General features: G+C 41.5%; 5 protein-coding genes across 5 annotated transcripts; 1 reads left to right on the top strand and 4 right to left on the bottom strand.

Annotated features, from left to right (window-relative positions):
* Nucleotides 1-1,163: 1,163 nt before the first annotated feature.
* LOC138596277 (uncharacterized) lies at nucleotides 1,164-3,104 on the bottom strand. Its single transcript, XM_069667904.1, has 7 exons — nucleotides 3,005-3,104; nucleotides 2,726-2,870; nucleotides 2,183-2,296; nucleotides 1,959-2,103; nucleotides 1,704-1,852; nucleotides 1,466-1,605; nucleotides 1,164-1,315 (listed from the first exon to the last, which is right to left on the bottom strand). Exons 1-7 carry the CDS (start codon nucleotides 3,102-3,104, stop codon nucleotides 1,164-1,166), a joined length of 945 nt encoding a protein of 314 aa, XP_069524005.1.
* A 1,933-nt stretch (nucleotides 3,105-5,037) lies between these two features.
* LOC138596276 (uncharacterized) lies at nucleotides 5,038-6,849 on the bottom strand. The gene is made up of 7 exons (XM_069667902.1): nucleotides 6,750-6,849; nucleotides 6,506-6,650; nucleotides 6,299-6,412; nucleotides 5,763-5,907; nucleotides 5,533-5,681; nucleotides 5,301-5,440; nucleotides 5,038-5,189 (listed from the first exon to the last, which is right to left on the bottom strand). Exons 1-7 carry the CDS (start codon nucleotides 6,847-6,849, stop codon nucleotides 5,038-5,040), a joined length of 945 nt encoding a protein of 314 aa, XP_069524003.1.
* A 2,242-nt stretch (nucleotides 6,850-9,091) lies between these two features.
* LOC138595614 (nanos homolog 1-like) lies at nucleotides 9,092-9,595 on the bottom strand. Its single transcript, XM_069666945.1, has one exon. The coding sequence runs from the start codon at nucleotides 9,593-9,595 to the stop codon at nucleotides 9,092-9,094; it is 504 nt and encodes a 167-aa protein (XP_069523046.1).
* A 1,042-nt stretch (nucleotides 9,596-10,637) lies between these two features.
* Nucleotides 10,638-17,115, top strand: kpna1 (karyopherin alpha 1 (importin alpha 5)). The gene is given in 15 exon segments (XM_069666944.1): nucleotides 10,638-10,673; nucleotides 10,676-10,715; nucleotides 11,480-11,613; nucleotides 11,761-11,874; nucleotides 11,981-12,080; nucleotides 12,304-12,398; nucleotides 12,608-12,739; nucleotides 12,830-12,918; nucleotides 13,018-13,117; nucleotides 13,281-13,444; nucleotides 13,707-13,785; nucleotides 13,873-13,998; nucleotides 14,312-14,439; nucleotides 14,717-14,892; nucleotides 15,084-17,115. Coding segments are annotated over 15 exon segments (1,701 nt in total). The 3' UTR covers nucleotides 15,272-17,115.
* Nucleotides 17,116-17,467: 352 nt separating this feature from the next.
* Nucleotides 17,468-20,376, bottom strand: fam162a (family with sequence similarity 162 member A). The gene is made up of 5 exons (XM_069666947.1): nucleotides 20,224-20,376; nucleotides 19,552-19,653; nucleotides 19,029-19,140; nucleotides 18,442-18,550; nucleotides 17,468-18,218 (listed from the first exon to the last, which is right to left on the bottom strand). The coding sequence occupies exons 1-5, from the start codon at nucleotides 20,264-20,266 to the stop codon at nucleotides 18,102-18,104; spliced, it is 483 nt and encodes a 160-aa protein (XP_069523048.1). The 5' UTR covers nucleotides 20,267-20,376; the 3' UTR covers nucleotides 17,468-18,101.

Here is a 20,376-nt window from a genome sequence, read left to right as displayed (position 1 = left end):
TGAAAGCGAGTAAGACATCTATTCCGTCTATTTGATAGTCAACGTTCGCAAAACAATGGCGCTGTTTACAAATTGTAATATCCCGCGCACTCTGTTAGTCCGGGGACTTCCAGCCCTCAGTTCAGCCTCCCAGGAAGGATTGTTCGTTGATGGCACATACTTGCCTACAATATATGCCTTTAAACTATACCTTTAACTGTAATTGAAAGAAATGTAACATGTAATAAAACCCTAACTGGTTGTGCTTGTTGCTGGTCGACCGTGGAATGCCATGGACTTTCTGCCTGAAAGATCGTACTCAGGTATAGAAAGCACAGGTTGCTATTCTTCTTCTTACATGTAATTTGAGGCAGATTCCTATTTGGCCGAAACTTGCATGTCCCGTTGCTGCCCCCTACAGGTTAATCGTGGTTTAGAACTAACCAAAATAGTTTTTATGTAAAGCTTTACCTTTGAGGAGGTATTCAATGTTAGGACGTACAGAATGTAGCTACAGGGGTTACATAGAATTAAAATATATGCATCAAAATATATTTAATACGTTAAATACAAATTATCTTTGTTTTGTTTGACCCATTGTTGGATGTTTATAATATGATCGACATTTAGCTTTTTCATGCAAAACTATGACTATTTTTGTTAAGATTCTAAGACTTACATAGTAGCAATATATAACTTCTAAAATCGTGAGATATGTGTTCATCTGCTAAATTATGATGAAAGACCCACACTGCAGAACTGCTATAACCACATGAATACTTTATTTCAAATAAATATATGTCAAGATGAGAATTGTCATTTAATAGTTAACACACATATAACCTATGGGGAATGTTTACAGCATACAGCCTATACTGTAGGCCTAAGTGTGTGGTAACAGTGTTGTATTGGTCTCCTTATCAGAGCCTAATGAGTTGTGTAAGCAATAAATATGTTAGAAAAGAGCCATAAAAGGTACAGAGATCAGTCAGCCACAGTTGAAGTATATGGAAAATATGCCTGAGTGCATTTGAAATCATGCAACAACAACAATTTATCAAGATTTACAAAATATAAACTTGTCCTCATAATTATCAACAAAGTAATGCCATAAAACTGCAAAACTATTTTCTATGTAATTAATCAATGCCTTCAAGTGTCATTGTGTGATATCATCAAAATGTTTAGCGAAATATCTTTCTCTGCTTTTGAGCGATCTCTATAGGTTCCATGGCTTCAGGACTGACGCCTTCGTACAGCGGCTGATTGAGATGTCTCCAAATCACCAAAACAATCCGGATGGCAAACAGCACACAGGCTAAAGCCAGCAGCACCACTGAGAGAAGAAAGTCCAGTCAGTACAACTTATAAAAAGAGGTTTGTGGCCACTAAAAGTTATGCTGTGTACAGAATGTAGCATTATAATACATATTAACTTATACAGTGAAGGTAAAAAAAAACATAAGTGCTTCAAATACAGTCTTACCAATGAAGATGCCGTTGCGGCTAGGTGCTTTTGCATCGTAGTTTTTGTCCAGGTTTCCACACAGCGCCCAGATCACAACAGGATAGACGATGAGGATGTACCGCACGTATTTGTCAAGGACAACGTTTTCCAAAATAAACCTGTGAAACACATAGCGCAAAATCATAATGTCATAATCTCACTGATGATTCTGCATTAAACTTCTCTAATAAGTGTCTTCCGAGGGAGGTTAACCCACCACACAAGCAGCACGAAAGCCAGAACCGAGTACGAGATGGTGGCAGCGTCTTCTGGAGACATCCCTACATTATAGGTCAGCACAATGGCCAGGTTGATTAGTGTTGCAATGGTTGTCCATGTTGTGTACACCATCACACCATTCTGAACCTGCAAATAGAGATTCACACAGAAGCTTTACTTTAAAAAAACAATGATATTAGACTCATGCTCGACTTTTAAGCATATAAACTGTAGATACTGTCATCATACTAACAATCACACGGTAGCACCACAGGTCTGCATTGTGGTACTTCTTCAGCCAGGCTCCGTAAAAGTGAAGCCCATGGCAGATGAAGAAAATCATCAAGTAGTTGGTGATGATGACCATGATGAGTAACACCAATGCGACGAGCATGTCCCTTAAGTAAGGCAGGAAAACACACATTTAATGCTGCAAAAACAGGAAGTGAGACAAAAAGATATCGCGGCGACTCTTACCCTCTGTCCCAAACGATCAGCCAGCTGATATTGAAACACAGATTGACGCACCAGTTTGTGAAGAAGCCATAAGGTAACACTGAAGGGCTGCAGTAAACATAGCCGTAACCGTTCCTGCAAGAAGAAGCGCGATTTACTTTCAGTCTGTCTCTCTCCGTACCACTTTCTTAGCCTAGCCAGTCGCGGCAGATGTCTGTCAGCCATTTAGTCTGGTTCTGCTCGAGGTTAAAGGAAGTCTTTCCTCACTAATGTTGCCAATTACTTGCTCATTGGTGGTTTAAGTTTGGTAAATAATATCACAAAGAGTACAGTAGGTCAAGACCAGATGTATATGTCAGGTCATGAGATAACATTTGGTGTGATTTAGTGCTTTAAAATAATTTTCTATAAATTTTCAATGGCTCCTCCAGACGCTGACACGTCCTAAATTGGTCTCATATCTTCTGTCCCAAAAACGGAGTACAAAGACCCAAATAACTTCTGTTTTACTCTGTTTTGATCTTTTGTAAATGCTTTGTAAACACGACTTTCTGTCTTTCTTACTTTCTGCAAAGTCCTGCGACGATGTAGATAACCATCGCCGTCAGCCACACGTAAATGATGCTCCAGATGTTAAAGGTCCACCCTGAAGGTGTGATCTGTGTGTCGAACACAGCAGACACGTTGGCTGTGGTGGTTTCATAAGGACCTAGGGAAGGGAAAAAAGTCAGAACGAGAGGAATGTCAGCTGTTAAACTAATATTTGTGATTTCTCAACAGTCTTACAGTGACCACACACAAGTTGAACAAAAAGATACTTCAGATAAGGATGGTTTGTCTTACCAAGTCCAACCACAGACAGCCCGTTGAAGACCAAACTTATCGCAAAGCCGACAACAAAAATCACAATCGCAGCAAGACGTTGAGGATTATGTTTTGCCATTGTGGTCTACTGTTAAAAATGAGAAGGTTTTTGTGGTTAAAACATTAACGTAACCACATAGAGCATCTTTAAACACATGAAAACATGTATTAGAAAGTTCCAACTTTATTGGGGATGACCTGAGCCTGACCTCTGACTTTATGCAGTAAGTAGAGAGGCCGTTCAGGCATTTCACCAAGTTATATCTGTTTTAAAAATCACCAGCTTACTCAAAAGCTCATAATTCTCATGTGGGCTGAAAACTTCTGTCGTTCAAAACTACTTGTGTAACTTCAGGAAGGTCCCCGTGCCACTGTGGCATCCTGGGTGTGTGAAGATTATAAAATGTCAGCAGATCAAAAAGACTTTTTACATCATCAATAAAAGATTTAAACAATAAGCGAGACGTACCTTTCTCTGAAGTCATTAGTGAGAAGAACTGAGCAGAGGGAGGAGGACGGACTACTTTATAGAAAAGCCAGTTGTGTAAGCGGAAGGTTTTATGACCACTCCAAGCACCACGTGCACTTCTTATCTTTGAATATATGACCACAGAGAGGCAAACTGTCCACAGTGAACTGCCCAGATATGAACTAAAAACAGAACAGATCAATTAAGGTGATTTAATTAGAAAGTACACAACATGTTCGTCATATTTGAACAGGCATTAAATAAGTCACCCTTTAACGGGACATTTGAAACAATGCTGAGCTACTAAATTCTTATAATGAAGTTTTGTGGAGAGATGATTGGTATGTCAAGTTCAACCCTTTATAGTAATCTCTGTGTTGGTACTGTGGCTCTTATGTCTGAGCTTAGAATTAGAGAGTTAGCAGGTTTTGTAAAGCTATTTTAGACAACGTCTCGTTTGCAGCTTTAAATAACTTAATACAAAAACAGAGTATGTGAAATACACAGTGCACATACAGTATGTGTAAATAATATCATCAGTGGGTGGGGATTTAGACAAAGATGCATGCAGATTGATCAATATTATACCCTATGTTTATCATTACTGATTATTAAACATTCTAAACATTTATGCTATAACATACAAGGGGGAGTGCGGTTGTACTGAATATCCGCACTGCTCCGAGTGCCGAAGGTAATCACAGCCATGCTCATATTCAGTACAACCACACGACTTTGAGTGTGATATTGCTTTTATACAACAGTGGCATTAGTAGTAAACAGTCATAAGCAACAACAGATTATAATGTGTTGTTTATTTAATCATTCATTTAGCCCGACCAACACAACTATTTTCACATCATAACTGGAACTGGACTTGTAGCCGAGCAACACATAATCCCTGCACTGATGCTTTTTTCTGCGTGTCTACATATTAACAGACCAGCTACTTTGTTTAATTACCACGCGTCTTAACTATCTCATTTTACAACCAGTGAAACAAGAGTCTGCTGACAGTTGCCTTGTTTGCCCGATTCTCAAACTGCTCTAATGTTAATAGACTGTACTGAGAACACCTGAGGCGGAGTGATATAATTAGTAAAACGTTCCAGTGCTGATATACTCTGTATCAGCACTCATGGAATGCCTCTTGTCCAATCAGATTACTTGGACAGAATTAACTGTTGTATATTAATGTTATATATACCCTGCATCTTAAGTTACAGACTAATGACATTATTGTACTGGTTGCTTAAATAAATAGTATTTGTTATCTTTTATATACCACAAATTATTCCACAAAAGCATGAGGAAGGCCATATTTACTTTACTTTAAGTGTAAAAAAATGCATATAGGAAAACAATGTATTGAGCGTATTATGCCACAGTAAGACAACTAATACTGTACTTCAGCATCACATAATCTCATATCCCGTTTATAGTAAGTCATCAGTTATAGAATATTTACAAAGCATGAGCAATACATTACACAAACACAGTACTGCATTAATACAAGGATTTCTTGAAAAAATATACACTATTTTTACATAAATATCTTCTTCTGCTTCTCAGCGATCTCCATCGGCGACATGTCCTCTGGGCTGACATCTTGGTAAAGAGGCTTCTTGACGTGTCTCGAGGCAACCAAAACTATCCGAGCGACAAACAGGAAACAGGCCATCGCCAACAGGGAAACTGTAACAGGAAAAAATGGGTGGAATTAGTGTGCATACTATCATTTCTGTATTTAGGTTTACTTCCTGTTTTTAAAATGTGATTTAAATCTGTTTTTTTTTACTTCCTCACCGATGAAGATGTTACTTCGAGTAGGAAGTTCAGCCACATAGTTTTTGGTGAACACTCCCGTCACCGCCCAGATCACAACAGGGTAAATGGTGAGAATGTACCTCACATGTTTGTCCAGGACTGAGTTCTCCAGGATGAACCTGTGACAGATCCAACACATTAACTACAGAATTATTTGAATACACTTTTAATTAAGTTATATTATATTGAATTTGTTGTAACATGCACTTACCACACAAGCAGCACAACAGTCAAAACAGAGAGTGAGACGATGGCAGCGTCTGACTGGGACATGTTTGCATCGTTAACCAACACAATGGTCAGGTTAACGAGGGCTGCAATGGTTGTCCATGTTGCATAGATGGCAACACCGTTCTGCACCTGCAGGAGAAACAACAGAAATGCTTTGGACACAGTTGATGCAGATGCAGTGAAGTTGGCAAAACAGGCTGCCATACTAACCAACACGCGGTGCAGCCACAGGTCTGCTTTGTGGTATTTGTTGAGCCAGGCTCCGTAGCTGTGGAGGCCGTGGCAGGAGAAGAAGATTATGATGTAGTTGGTCAAGGCGATGAGGATGAGGAAAACTAGAGCGGCAGCCATCAACCTTTGAAGGGATGAAAAATAGAATCATGTATATTTTTTGTTATGGAGATGACGCCTGATCAGAACAGACAAATTCAGTCACAAATAGCAACTCTTTTGAGAATTTCCTACAAGTTTTCCCCCAGTAAGTCAGACAAAATCATGCAACAAATTATATTCTGTCTATCTATGAATCCTTGGTTTAAATGTGGAATAACTCCTTGAAAAGATAGAAGTGAGACACCCCTTTTTAAAGTAGCTGTACATCTGAAATATAGTGTATCCTTTCAATAGTGATTCATTTTCATATACATACTGCTACCAATACATTTTCTTGCCTGTATGAATTAACCTGACTCAATGCATTTCGAGTTTTAGAGTTATTACAGTTGAAGAAAAACATCCCATCTTACCTTCTGTCCCACAGGAACAACCACGCAATGTTAAGACTCAGATTCAAGCACCAAGCCATGAAAAACCCGTGTGGCAGAACAGCAGGGCTGCAGTAAACGTAACCGTAGGCGTTCCTAGAGAAGAAAGATTAATGTATGCCTTAGTAAACGAGATACTCTCTTTAGGAGAAAATTAAACCTGCAACTTTATCAGAAAGGTTGACCTACTTCCTAAAGATGCCGGAGAAGACGTAGGCCGACACTAAAGCCAGAAAGGTGTAAATGATCGACCAAATGGTAAACGTCCATCCTGATGGAGTGATCTGGGTCACAAAGTCGTCTGAAATGTTGCCGGTGGACGCCAGAAACGGATCTGAGGAACAAACATTGAAAAATCACCAAAAGGTGGATGTTTAAAGATCTAAATTATTGTAAAAAATTTACTTTTAGATTAAATGACATTCAAACGTACATATCCCCGGCCCTGCCAGAGCTGTAAACGCCATAGTGATGATGAAGAAAAGCAGCGCCAGCACTATGGCAATCAGTAGGCTGAGCTTGTGTTTTGCCATTGTGGGAAAGTTATCTTAAAACACAAATATTACAAATTAAAACACATAAAGAATCAAATTAAAGATTAACAGGTTTGATAGTTGATAATTGGCAGGTATGATCATGAATATAGAAGCCTTAGACGTACCGTTTATTGTGCGTTCTCGGAGTAAAGCAGTGAAAGAGCAATGCAAAGCCTGCCATGCAGGAGGGGCTTTTATTGCACCAAAAAGAGCTGCTTGTGTAACTGAGAGGCTTTTATGGCTCCTCAGCACGTGTACTTGTTTGTATGCGCTCAAAGTTTGCAGACCTCTTCTGAGAATCCTTTGATTTTAAACACTTGACATAATGACTCAGTGAGAAGATATAAGATCCTATAGATGAATGATTCTCTGCTGCATAACTGACTCATATTATTGTAAACAAATGTAAACGTTAGACTTTGCCCCAGCCATCACGTTTGGTAACATGTCTTTATCGCGCATTCTCATCAGTTTTGCCCCAACAAGTTTGACCTTTGCTGTTTTATGAGACATCGGTACTTCTGATAACTGCATAAAACAGATATTTAAGCGTCTACAGAAGATCATTATATTTCATTAAAGACCGTTCTTTCAAAGATTTTGTTTATTAAGATGGGAAGCTGAAAAGAGAAATGAAATGTGCAGAAGACAGAGAGAGGATGACGTGCAGCAAAGGATGATGGGCTAGAATCGAACCAGGACTGCTTTGGCAGGACTCTGCAGATGAACCATTAAAGCATCTTTTTGAAAATCATTTGAACTGTCATACTAGTGATTGAGGGCTGCACAGTGAAGCCAGAAGGTTCCTGGTTCGAATCCCTGTTTGGGCATAGAGGGCCTTTCCCTGTGTTGAGTTTGCATGTTCTCCCTGTGCATGCGTGGGTTCCCTCCGGGTATGTGTCAGCCCTGTGATTGACAGGGTGTACCCCACCTCTCGCCCAGTGACAGCTGGGACTCCAGCCCTCCCTATGACCCTGAACAGCAGCGGTATAGATAATGGATGGATGACTGAGGCCTCCAAAACACCTATGCCCCCTTTTGTTCAACCCTGATGGCTGTTTTTACAATTTAGATTAGTCATCATGACCTCACTTAATTTATTACATGATCTGCTCTCTCCCTTTAAGTTCATTTTATGCAAGTAAATTGTGCTTCACTAAGATGGATACTTGTTTCTTTACCTTGCCTTCATTGAGTTTTTTCCAGACTTCTCCTCTGCTTTGCTGGAAACAGTGTACAATTTACTTACTAATACTTATAGTTGGGAAACAGATTGGGATTTTACACACAAAACATACTCAGAATATGAGTACCGATATTATACAAGGAAAGAAACTGCTACAATGTTATGATTCAGCATCTGTCACATTAAAGCTTTCGTAATCCTAATGCGATGATATAACTCTCTTTAAAGGGTCATTGTTCATCCATGTTTGGTAACAGCACTTTATCACCTGATTAAATAAGTTTGTGACCCCGCAGGTGGGACAAGAGTATGATTGTTTATGATCATAGTAAGTTATGAAATGCTGACATGCTGCTTTATATCAGAAAAGTTACCTGATATACATCTAACCTCATTAAAGTTTAAGTTCCTCATTTATTTTGCGTAATAAAGCTGTAATGCATTTGTCTGTTTACATTTTCGGTGGTAACATGACTCAAGTGCTGCTCTTTTGCATATCTTCTTTGTTCAGTTTTTTAAAACCATTATTAACCTGTTGCTTTGCGGAAATTTGGAAACACGATAAAATAACTGGTAGACTTTAAATATGATTTGAGAAACTAAAGCAAATAGTTTAAAGCATTAATGTTAGCTTTAAAATAAGTCATCTTTTAAATGTAATCTTTATAAACATATATTTACAACCTGTCAACAGAGAGTTTTAGCAAAACGAACCAGCAATAAGACAACACTTTTAAGTATTTACATATTTATTTTGGTATATTTTAGCTTATATAACGCCAGTTTTATTTTGGGGGCTTTAAAAATTGTCATTTTTAAGTTGTTGATATGGTTTTTAAAGTTACACAGGTGAGTAAAAACTATGTACTCGTTGCAGAGCAGACAGTTGGCTTACTGACAACGTCAACATAAAACTTTCATCTTAAAACTGCGTATCTCTGCACACTTTGGGAACATACAACACGAAATTGTCTAAACATGAATACATGGCCAGAACGTATTCCTGGTAATTATGTACAGGCTTGTTTTAATTCTTTCACGGTCCGTTTTCAGCTACCAGAATCTGGACGCTGTCTGCATTTTCTCAGCCTCCTTCCGCTGCGCACGCGGGCAGTACCGCCTTGTGTGCGCGTGGTCCCCGGTAGCCTCACAGATGGGACAGATGTAGCTCCGGAGGATGGGGCAGTTCACTTTCCCGTCGTCCGACTTCAGCCTGTGTGAGCGGTAAACACGCACAGACTCTCCATTCTGCTTACAGAAGCGGCAGAAGTCCGAGGAGGTCCCGCTGCAGCTGGTGTCCGACAGGCTGCTGGCTGAGCCGGTCCCTGTGGGGCTCCTCAAGTCATCCTGCCGGGAGGTTTGGATGAGGCTCCACCGTTCTGATGCTGCTGCTGCTTCTTTCTGGGGCCCTTGGCCTTTGGTGTCTCTGTGACCCCCCTCTTGACCAGCGCGCAGCCTCTCCAGCAGTCTGCCCAGGTCCATGTAGTCGTGCCACATGTCGAAGCAGTTCCCGTCAGAGACGAAGGAGCTCTGGACCTGTCTGTTCATGGTGGTCATTTTGGAAGAAAAATAGTGCATCTTTTGGAGCGTCTCGTATATATAGAGGACAGAAAGGGGGTCTAATTGCTACTTTGTGTATGTCAGAGCACCTGTTGTGCTCTAGGGTCAGACAGAGTTCATTAGTTTATTCAGTTTATTATTGCCCCCCCTCCCAGCACACACACGCACTTAATGCCATCAGAAACATCGACACCTATTCAAATGTATGATTTGATCATAAATCATTCATCATAAAACTTGATGAAACACATACATAATAATAACACGGCAACATTATATTTTATGCATGTCAATTTGAATGAAATTTCAATAAGAATTGACTGATATTTATCTGATGATTTAGTGATTCTTATTACCTTAATGGAATTGCATAGTTCTTTTATCATGTGCCTATAGTTTATTATTACAAAATGTTACAAACACTGTAGAGTAAAGGGATAGATTGTCTATGTTTTCAAGAATGTGTATGATGTTGTGTAAAAGCAGAATATTATTATATTATAAAACATCAATATGTAGACATCTCCCATATGTTGCGTATTATTCGCCAGACGACCCATTGGTCCATTTGATGACCGCTGGCGCCAGAGTGTCTTCTGTCCATATCAGGCTGCATCATTGTTTCATTTTCTAAAGTTCATGCTAAATGCAAAGTTGCACCTGGTCTATACCGTTCTTTCACAGAACTGAGGGGCCGACAGATGCACTCAGTGCTCCTTGAAGTTGTCGGTGAATGTAGGCTATCACTTATGTTTTTACGCCCAGCACGGGTTGTTTTTGTTGCTGCGTGCTGTGCGTCTTTCCACTGCGGTTGTGCCATGAGATAAAGACTTCACCCAGAGCAGTTTTGCAAAATATGTCAACAATATGTTTTAAAAATGAAGTTCACTGTGTTTTACAGTCTAACAGCAAATGTAGGCTACGTTATGTTTTGCATGAACGGTGTAGGATGGAGGACGGTTTCCTCCTTATTTACAAAGCAAAAGCGTCGCGTGGGTGGGGCAGAGTGCGGGGGAAGTTGTAGCGTTTCATATGACGCATGCGCAGTAGCGTACCGGCGACGGCTGTACAAACGGTGGCCTAGCGAATAAGGGGATTACGGAGCCCAATTTGACAGGTCAGTTTATATTATTTACCTATTAAGAGTTTATGTACAGTAACGCGTCATAATCAGGAAATAATTTAGACATTATTGTTAACAACATTTGGGATTATTGGATTGTCGCATTAGCTGATGTTACGTTGAATTTCAGAGCTAACGTTAGCAAATTCGGCTAACCGCTGTTAGCCAGCTAGCTCTCGGCATTAGACTGTGCTAACAACGGACTATGACATTAGCTTGCTAGCTGGCCAAGTGTAGTCTTCCCGATGACCGGTACTTAATGAATTTGATATTATTTTGTACTTGGATTCATTTTGACTCGATAATTGCAAGCAGGACATCGGATCATCAGATAAGACGTTTTGTTGCTAATTAATCACGCAGTGTCATAATACATAAAGCTAACGGGCTAGCTAGTATCCTTAGATGCCCCATTTGTTGAACTGTGATGTCAGAGAAATGATGTCCTGTTTAGTTATGTAAAGTATATGAAGTTTTGATATCGACGTGGTTACATTAGTAAGTACTTATCTCGATGTCTCTTATGAACGACACGCAGAAAACTGGTGAAGGATGCCCTATTCATACCTTTCTGTAATATTCTTTTGCTACATAGATGCATACATGAATGGATTGTTATGCAACTGGCGGTGTAGAATAGGATTTTGACATCTATTAGCACTGCTCTGTTTAAGGTTGTGAAGCTGAACTATTTTCTCATACACCTTATCTAACCTGGATCTGTTTACATAACTTATCATGTTTCTGCATCGCCTTAGGCTACACAATGAGTCAGGGTAAGGACAATGCTCGACTCAAGAGCTATAAGAACAAGTCCCTCAACACAGATGAGATGAGAAGAAGGAGGGAAGAGGAAGGCCTACAGCTCCGCAAACAGAAAAAGGATGAACAGGTAAGCAAAGTCCTGGAAGTAGAAATGTCCTTGAGGTTAATGAGCTTGAATAAACTTGAACCCTTGTTGTATTCCTTGCAATATAAGAGTAAGACTTAATATATTTAGAAAAACAAAATCCTCAATCCAAACATTATTCTACTGCAGCTTTTCAAGAGGAGGAATGTTGCAACAGTTGAGGATGACGGCCTCCCGGAGGATGATGGGATGGCCGATAGCGGCTACCTGGAGTCCCAGGCAAACAACATGGACCCACTCATGGTGAGAGGAAAAACAGTGATAATATTCAAAATAATCCTGCAATCCATCATCCTGTGAGATCGGAGAGCATTTTCTCTAGCTTTGATCAAATCTCTGTGCTGTACAGGGCGGGGTGATCTCTGAGGATATGACTCCAATGATCTTCTCCAGCTCTCCTGAGCAGCAGCTAATAGGCACCCAGCGCTTTAGGAAACTCCTTTCTAAAGGTGAGGGTGCCATAGACTGTTATTATTCCTCATGGATACTTTTCTCCTCTGTTTATGACACTTTAACCTGCCTGTGCACTTGGCTTGTGTGAATATACATCATAACATACATATACATCTTTTCATCTCTAGTATGAAATAAGCAATTTATCAAAAAATGCCATTAAAAGTATTTTGTATTAATTTGTTCTTATATTGTCCATCACTACTCTGTCTTACACAGAACCCAACCCACCCATCGATGAAGTCATTGCCACTCCAGGTGTGGTGGAGCGCTTTGTTGAGTTCCTGAAGAGGAGAGAAAACTGCACATTGCAGGTACATTCACTCAAGCAGTGATGCAGGTGTGCGCAAGCTGACTAAACAAATGAGGCTTGAAACCTTTTCTTGCACTTTTTTTTCTCTTGTTTGCCATGAACCCTTCCTCCACTAACAATGAGTGTCAAATACCTTATGTGTTCTGTGCTGTAGAGGTGGGGAATAGTAACCTTATGGAGTAAATACATATATTTTTACTCTTGTTTTAGTTTGAGGCTGCATGGGTTTTGACCAACATAGCATCAGGAACATCCCATCAGACTCGTGTGGTAATCCAGGCAGGAGCTGTGCCCATTTTCATAGAGATGCTCAGCTCGGATTTTGAAGACGTACAAGAACAGGTAAGGAGAATTCAGCCGACCCGGTGGTTTTCTCTTAAGATGCGTAAATGTTCTTCACTGACTGACCTGAATAATTGTTTGGACCCTCAGGCAGTGTGGGCCTTGGGAAACATAGCAGGAGATAGCACAGAATGCAGGGACTTTGTCATAGACTGCAACATCCTGCCTTCCCTGGTGCAGTAAGTAGCAACTGATCACATCCTCTTCCTACATCTTGTTATTAAACTGGTAAAAAGAGCAGCTTTGATCCTTGATAAAACATGCTTGTTGTTTTGCAGGTTGTTGGCCAAACAGAATCGTCTAACGATGATGAGGAATGCAGTGTGGGCGCTCTCAAACCTGTGCAGAGGAAAGAACCCACCTCCAGACTTCACTAAGGTAATTTGCCAAGATAAACATATCGCTATGGCAACTGCACCCTTCTCACACTGCTCTAGTGTATCGTATCTCACTTTTTAAGGTCAAAAGTCGCTTATATCGACACAATAAGACTTAACACCAACACTTTCCCTCCCACTCTGTGTCCCATTTTATTCTCCAGGTGTCCCCGTGTCTCAGCGTGCTCTCCTGGCTGCTTTTCGTCAATGACACAGACATCCTGGCTGATGCATGCTGGGCGCTGTCCTACCTGTCTGACGGCCCCAATGACAAAATCCAGGCTGTTATTGACTCAGGAGTCTGTCGCAGGCTGGTGGAGCTACTGATGTAAGACTTTAAATATATGTTGCATACTTATAATTCTAAAAGATTACACAACTGAGATATTTATTGTGTGAGAAGCGCTGCTTTCACTCAGACAGTGACAGAATGTCCCTTGTGTACCGTTCTTCAGCACCACATTGGGTGTGACATCCAGATGTGGGTGTGTTGGGCAGACTTTGAGTCAGGATAGTCTGAACAGTATTTCAGTGTGAAAAAAGACCATGTGAGGTAGCAGAAACTGAAGGGCAATTCTGCTTGGTTCTAGGCACTCTGATTATAAGGTGGTATCCCCTGCACTGCGAGCTGTTGGAAACATAGTAACTGGAGATGATCTACAGACACAGGTAAAGGCAGCGTGTACACACATGGACGTATACGACAGGAAATTAAACACACTACAGATTAATTTTTATGTTTATGTACCTGCCTAGGTGATTTTGAACTGCTCAGCACTGCAGTCCCTACTTCATCTCCTGAGTAGCCCGAAAGAGTCCATCAAGAAGGAAGCCTGCTGGACCATCTCCAACATCACCGCAGGGAATCGAGCACAAATACAGGTGTGTGTGTGCCAGTGTCCCACAGAATAGCCTGGGAAGTGGTTTTAAATACCCCTTTCACCCCAAAATTAGCGCGTTGATTCTGGTTTTTCACACCTGGGAAGACCCGCTAATAAATGCAGATTATCTCTGTTCCCAATGCCAGTGGAGTATACTCCTTTCGACTTTGACCCGGGTCTGAATCCCAATTCTAACCTTTCCCACTGAGCAAAAAAGCTGGGTGTTAGCTGTTTTTTTGACCAGTGGGAAAGGGGCTGAAGAGAGGTTGAATACCATTTCTCTTTCCTAATATGTCTTTCCTCCCTCTTTGCAGATGGTTATAGATGCAGGGCTGCTGCCTCCTCTAATCACGATCCTGCAGGTAGCAGAGTTTCGCACAAGGAAGGAGGCAGCGTGGGCCATCACCAACGCCACCTCGGGGGGCTCTGCAGAGCAAATCAGGTATGACAGCTGGTGGCTTTGGATGGCTGTATGGAGTTAAAGTTTATATTTAAAAGCTCAACAAAAAGATTGAATCACTAACACTCTGATATTGATCTTTTAAGGCAGTAGAGAGACCTTGTTTTATGTGGCGTAATGACTGTGGCATAGTTTCATCTCTTGATGCAGTTGTGGTTTATTGATTGTTCCATTGTCAAGGCAGCAACTGTTATTCGTGATGAATGAGTAATGACAGGTCTGTTCTGCTTTGTGTGTGTGTTTGTGCTGCTCCCTGCAGGCACCTAGTGGAACTTGGCTGTATAAAACCTCTGTGTGACCTGCTCACACTCATGGACTCCAAGATAGTCCAGGTGGCTCTGAATGGCATTGAGAACATCCTGCGACTGGGAGAACTGGAGGCCAAGAGGGGAGGCGGCATCAACCCGTACTGTGCACTCATTGAGGAGGCTTATGGTGAGTACATCGATGCTGTTTGCATTTAAGCTATTCTGAATTTACCTACTTGTTTAACTCGGTTGTTTAGTTACAATAAAGAGGCTGGAAACAGACTTTAGACAGTTAAACGTTATAAATAAATCGTTTATCAGTTGCTGGTAGTTAATCATCTGTAGATCGTCTAATGATTCAAGCTCCCTCTGTCTCAGGTCTGGACAAGCTGGAGTTCCTGCAGGGCCACGAGAACCAGGAAATCTACCAGAAAGCTTTCGACCTGATCGAGCGCTACTTCAACACCGAAGACGAGGACCCGTCTCTGGCCCCGGCTGTCGACCTGCAGCAGCAGCAGTTCCTCTTCCAGCAGTGCGAGGCCCCGATGGAAGGCTTCCAGCTATAATATACAATCGTCCCTCGCTGCGAGCTCCACCTTCGTCCTCACCTCTGCTCATTTCTCTCGCCCTCTGCCCACTGCCGCCATCAAGGGTCACGACGACGATGAAGACCCTCGGCTCCTTCCCTCCCTTCCTCCCTCCTCCTTCCCTTCTCATCGTCAGAGAGATTGATTTAATCGTTACCATGGTTATGAAAAATGTAACATCACAGGAGCACGTGTGTGTGCGTACGTCCAGCGTGGGTCAAGTTCTGCAGTCCTGTCAGCCAGTCCGTGAAGGTTTCACTCATCATTCTGTCTTGCGCTGAGCTCACCTCTGCTCTGCGCCTGAACTCCACCTACCTGCTTGGGCCCCGGCGTCTCCTAATAGCAGATTTTCCCGTAACACCAACCCTGTTTTACTTTTGGGTTTCCTCCTCAGATCACCCCAAATATAACGCACCTCTCCGTGTTCCTGTAGGATTCTTATCTCAGATTAATCGGGAGTTTGTAAGACTGCACTGCTTGTCTGATAGAAGCATTTATGACTGGCAATACAGACAAACATGGACGTGATTTTGACCACCCCTCCCACACACATACACACACACACACACACACACACACACAGACAAAGAGAAGAATGATCCAACCTAAACACTGGACTGACCACGAGACGCTGACCACTCATTTGACCGTGGGAGTCCCAACCCAAGGACTTAACCGACCTCTACAAAAGGCACTTAATGACTCAAAACCATTGGTTTAATTCCCTCACCTTCTCCCCTCCTTCCATTGGACCACAGATGGACAAATTAGAAACTTGACTGAGTCGAAAAAAGGGGTGGAGCTTGTCGGGGGCAAAACCAGGCTGCTCACGTCCCCTCCTGGATTTCATATCATGCATTCCTTTATCCAGCACCGGGACTCTCCACCTGCACAGGATCCATCCTGAAGAGTTTAGACTGCCTCCTGCCTCTGGCGTGACGTGAATAAACCCCATGGAACCATGGGAATTGGAGTCTTCCCTCGCACTGAGACAATTGGACAGACTTGGACGAGACTAAACAGACTATTTAACCCTGGAATCTGTCCAGCAGCAGACCAGCGGGAATTTTTATTATCTTACCATATTTTTCATTTCATTTGCAGCACTTTAGTTCAAGACTGACGCCTGCTCTTCGAGAATATACCGTAGTTTTTACATTAACTATTTAATTGGTTGATGACGCTGCTCTTCCCTCCTCAGGAAGCGAGGCGTAAAGAGGTTTGAATCCTCGCTCCCCTTCTGGTATGACAATGATTACGCCACTGTTGACCCATCCCACGAAGGGACTCAACAGGACTGAAACTGTTAGCACACTAATAACAATCAGAAGATCACGCTGCCTCAGCAAAGCTAGAAGAACTTTATTGTGACAAAGTAAACGAGACTCTTTTGGAAAATTTGGCTGTTTAGCTGTGAGCAGTCTAAAACACGACCTTCCAACACGTTCAGGTAGAATTTTCGATCATGCCAAATCATCGACACATATTTGAGCTATCGGGTCTGAAGTTTTTTAAAACATACTGTTTTTTTTAGTTGGGGTTAGCATCTGTCATGTTGCTGATGGTGCCATAATCCTTATTCTCCAGAAATCCTTCCAGATAATTTCAACAGAAATCCAGATTAAAACTTGAAAAATACTGGTGATCACCTTTAGATAGCAGAACTGAATGTTTGTTTACCAAGTTCTCTTTACATCGCTTACTTTTGTCAGAGTCTCTGCAGGAGATGACCAGCGCTACATGTTAATTACTGTTTATTGTACTGAGTTTGTGCAGCTGTCCCCTGTTATGCCATTTGCATAAAAGCCGTTTCATGAACCACAGTGCAACTGAATCAGTGTCATTGTAGTTTGGTTACAGGGTTGAGCTTGTTGGTAAGTATTTCTTTGACCAGGACGCTGCAATACCACTGAAGAAAACTGTATTATCTGTGTGAAAGGCAGCATTCCAATACTTTATTTCATTATTGTTTGATGTATAAATAATGAAAAAGGCATGTTCATTTCGCAGAGCCCAGGATCAACACTTTAAATACCCTTTTTATGCATCATCAGTGCATCATTTCAGCTCCACACTAACCACAAGAGGAAAATGCTGGTTGTATTGTTAATATAGTTCATCATAATACTTGAAGGTTACACGAAACCAGACCAAGTCATTAAATCAAGACGAATCTCTCGATAAGCATTACTTTATTGAACTGATCTTTTCGGTGGTATATACATACATAGATAGACAGCTTAATCACATGACTATCAGGACAGAGTGTGTGTACAGATGGATCATAGCTCATGTTTTCCTCATTTTAAAGCCTTTAGGGCTCATTTGTTGCCTCTGAGGCCACTTTAAAAACAGAGCGCTACCTTGAGAGGTATGTGAATGTTTACTAGAAGCATTATTAAAACGCCAAATGGGATATCTTTGTTATTTTGCTGTGAACTAATTCAAAGAATTACATTACAGGTCACGTTCTGGAGTCCACTCTCCATTAGTGACCAAATGTCACCGCCACAAACCGTTTGTGCCGTTTCCTCCAAAACTGGTGTCACTTTATAACCTCAATACACTCACTGAAAAGATAAAACCTGACTTTGGGCTTTCTAAATAATTATAATCCATACTTGTGTGTGTGTTAAGGTCAATCTCCAGGCTGCAAAACTACTATCAGGTATCAGCTGCTCAGGTATCTATCAGTCGCTCTCGGATGGGAAGAAAGAGCTCTAAAGTTGTGATAAATACAGTGAGAATGAGGACACTATTTTGGCCTATACTTTAAGGGGAAATGACACAGTTGTGCAGTTGTCCTCCATCACTGAGCTTTCTCAGACAGAGCGAGCGCAGCCTCCTTCTCTCTCTGTAGCTCCTCCCTCCATCTGGCCTTTTTCTCCATGTTCTGTCCTGTCAGGGATTCGTGCCTGCGAACAGCCTGCAACAAAGTGAGACAAATCATGGGTAAGATCCCCATGTATGTTTTACATTTACCCTGTCATACATAAATACAGCAGTTACAGCTAACTTCTGCGTAGTACACCCCTCTGGTAAACACTAAAGAAAAACACTCTTATTTCTAATTGGATTAAGCTTAGAATTACCATGACCTGGTTGCCTGAGAACCTTCACAGACAATGCACTCTTATATTGTCACTCACCCGTTTGCCCAGGATAACCATCACCAGACAGGCCCCTATCGTGGCGCCCATCATCAGGTAGCAGATCTTCACTCTGACTTTGTTTCTGGCAGCATCAATCGTCTCAAACCTGTGGCACAGGCAGGTGCACAAACACGTCAGTGTAGCCAGATATAAAAACACCTGGTAGAAACATGGTTATCAAAAACAATGACTGGCAGGTTGACATGCAGGCTTATGTGTGCTTTTAAGCTCTATATTTATGCTTCTTTCAGCCTCTTGTCAGCATTAATCACAACATTTTCTTAATTGTGCGTTCCATCCATTGTGAGCGCAGGAGGTGGGTCGTCTGCAGTTTGTATGCGTGACAATCGGGTCTTTTATCGCTGCAGCAGATCAGATACTGTGCGATCTCGCCCCTGATGTCAGGAGCGGCGGTAATTACTCAAGTCTGTTTGAACTGCAGCTGTCTCGGAACATCAGCAGCACCACCGCTCATCCAGTTAGCTAGCTCTGTCCTTGTGATGTATCTTAACTACATCACGTTAAAAGCCAATCAGATGCGAGTTTGCTGGGAGGTCTGCTATAAACAGGAAGAGGCTACTTACGACACAAACTCTGGTATCTGGTCCGCTGTCTTGAAGCGTCCTGACCAGACCAGAATCTTCCGGTCCATCCCCGAGGGTTTAAAGCCGGGGAGTCTGAAACCAGCACGAGGAGCTGTATGGAAGAACAAACAAACAGAGTTTAAATTCTCATATTAACATGTTCAAAACAAAAAGGCAGAGAAGTTTAGTTTCACAAGCCCCTGTCATTAGCTCTATCGCCCTAAACTGTCACCCCGCTTCCTGCATCCCTGCTCCCTCTGGGACTAAAGAAAACTTTCACACACTGGATATGGCAACAACAAGGGATCTTAGATTTTGTGTGTGACGTAATATCACACCGGAGTGGTTGAAGACATAATTTTTAAAGCTTTTATTGTTTATGTCCATGCTTCTTAGATGTATAACCGTATTCTGGAGTTGAGGTGAAAAGAGCAAGTTGGAGGTGGTCAATACCTGTGGTTGAACCGGATATTTGTTTGTGCTGCTGGGCATGAATGATACAATGATAAAGAGTCAACATTACCTGGTGCTGGGGCTGCAGGTGGAAGCTCTGCTTTGGTCTCCTGTGGTTTATTGCACATCCCTCTGTGGATCCATGTTTCAGTGGCCTGTCTGCACCTCTGACCTGAAGGGATAGCATAAAGTTAAGTGTATTTGATATAACTTTGGCTGCATCTGAAGATTATATTTGATTAATTTAATTCATCATTTGATCTATAAAATGTCAGACGATTAAAGAAAATGCCTGTTACATACAATGAGGTTCAATTTAGTTTAAAAGGCAACAAATTCAAACAAATGTGGTGCTGTATTTCATGATAAGACGGGGGCGTGGCAGGTAGAAATATCGTATCATAATAAAACCCAAAAGGTTTGTCAGGTAAAAGGTCTTCAGGTAGACTTTTTATAACGGGATGATTGGGTAAATAAAAAATACACAATTGCACAATACAGGAACAAGCTAGACAGGGCAACTCTCGACACAGCCTAGTTTAGCTCTCGATGCAGGCACCTGGTATGACATTAATTGTATAAATAGGTATAAAAATGTAATTTATCAACTAATTACGGTGCAGCTACGATTACTACATGTGCAGGACACGTTGCTAATCTAACAATGAAGTTACAAAAACACGGACCTAGTCAGTTAATATTCATAACAACACGGAAATTCAAGAAATTTACAGATACGAACCTATAAAGTTCCCAATAGAAAGGCGAGATCTGACAAAATTCATGTTTTCGTTTCAGGTAAATAAAGTAAAACGTGTCTAGCAAGCCATTAAACTGCGTAGCTTCATTTACAATCCACCATCAGCTGTTGAAAGTCAACTAACTGCGCTTTCAC

Source organism: Semicossyphus pulcher, unplaced genomic scaffold (genome assembly GCF_022749685.1).
Source record: "Semicossyphus pulcher isolate SPU_LCO1_2020_fin unplaced genomic scaffold, fSemPul1.0.p SCAF_18, whole genome shotgun sequence".
Classification (NCBI taxonomy): domain Eukaryota; kingdom Metazoa; phylum Chordata; class Actinopteri; order Labriformes; family Labridae; genus Semicossyphus; species Semicossyphus pulcher.
This window is presented reverse-complemented; position numbering and strand designations above follow the sequence as displayed.

Excerpts from the sequence above, each read along its gene's own strand:
- LOC138596277 (XM_069667904.1), bottom strand. The coding sequence starts at position 3,104 with ATGGCAAAACATAATCCTCAACGTCTTGCTGCGATTGTGATTTTTGTT. Across the intron at positions 2,104-2,182 it reads CTGATCGTTTGGGACAGAGG|GGACATGCTCGTCGCATTGG; the intron begins GTAAGAGTCGCC and ends GCCTTACTTAAG. Across the intron at positions 1,316-1,465 it reads CCGCAACGGCATCTTCATTG|TGGTGCTGCTGGCTTTAGCC; the intron begins GTAAGACTGTAT and ends TTCTTCTCTCAG.
- LOC138596276 (XM_069667902.1), bottom strand. The coding sequence starts at position 6,849 with ATGGCAAAACACAAGCTCAGCCTACTGATTGCCATAGTGCTGGCGCTG. Across the intron at positions 6,413-6,505 it reads TTCTCCGGCATCTTTAGGAA|GAACGCCTACGGTTACGTTT; the intron begins GTAGGTCAACCT and ends TTTCTTCTCTAG. Across the intron at positions 5,908-6,298 it reads TTGTTCCTGTGGGACAGAAG|GTTGATGGCTGCCGCTCTAG; the intron begins GTAAGATGGGAT and ends ATCCCTTCAAAG.
- LOC138595614 (XM_069666945.1), bottom strand. The coding sequence starts at position 9,595 with ATGACCACCATGAACAGACAGGTCCAGAGCTCCTTCGTCTCTGACGGG.
- fam162a (XM_069666947.1), bottom strand. The coding sequence starts at position 20,266 with ATGAATTTTGTCAGATCTCGCCTTTCTATTGGGAACTTTATAG. Across the intron at positions 19,141-19,551 it reads ACCTGCAGCCCCAGCACCAG|CTCCTCGTGCTGGTTTCAGA; the intron begins GTAATGTTGACT and ends TCTTCCATACAG. Across the intron at positions 18,219-18,441 it reads TGGTTATCCTGGGCAAACGG|GCTGTTCGCAGGCACGAATC; the intron begins GTGAGTGACAAT and ends ACTTTGTTGCAG.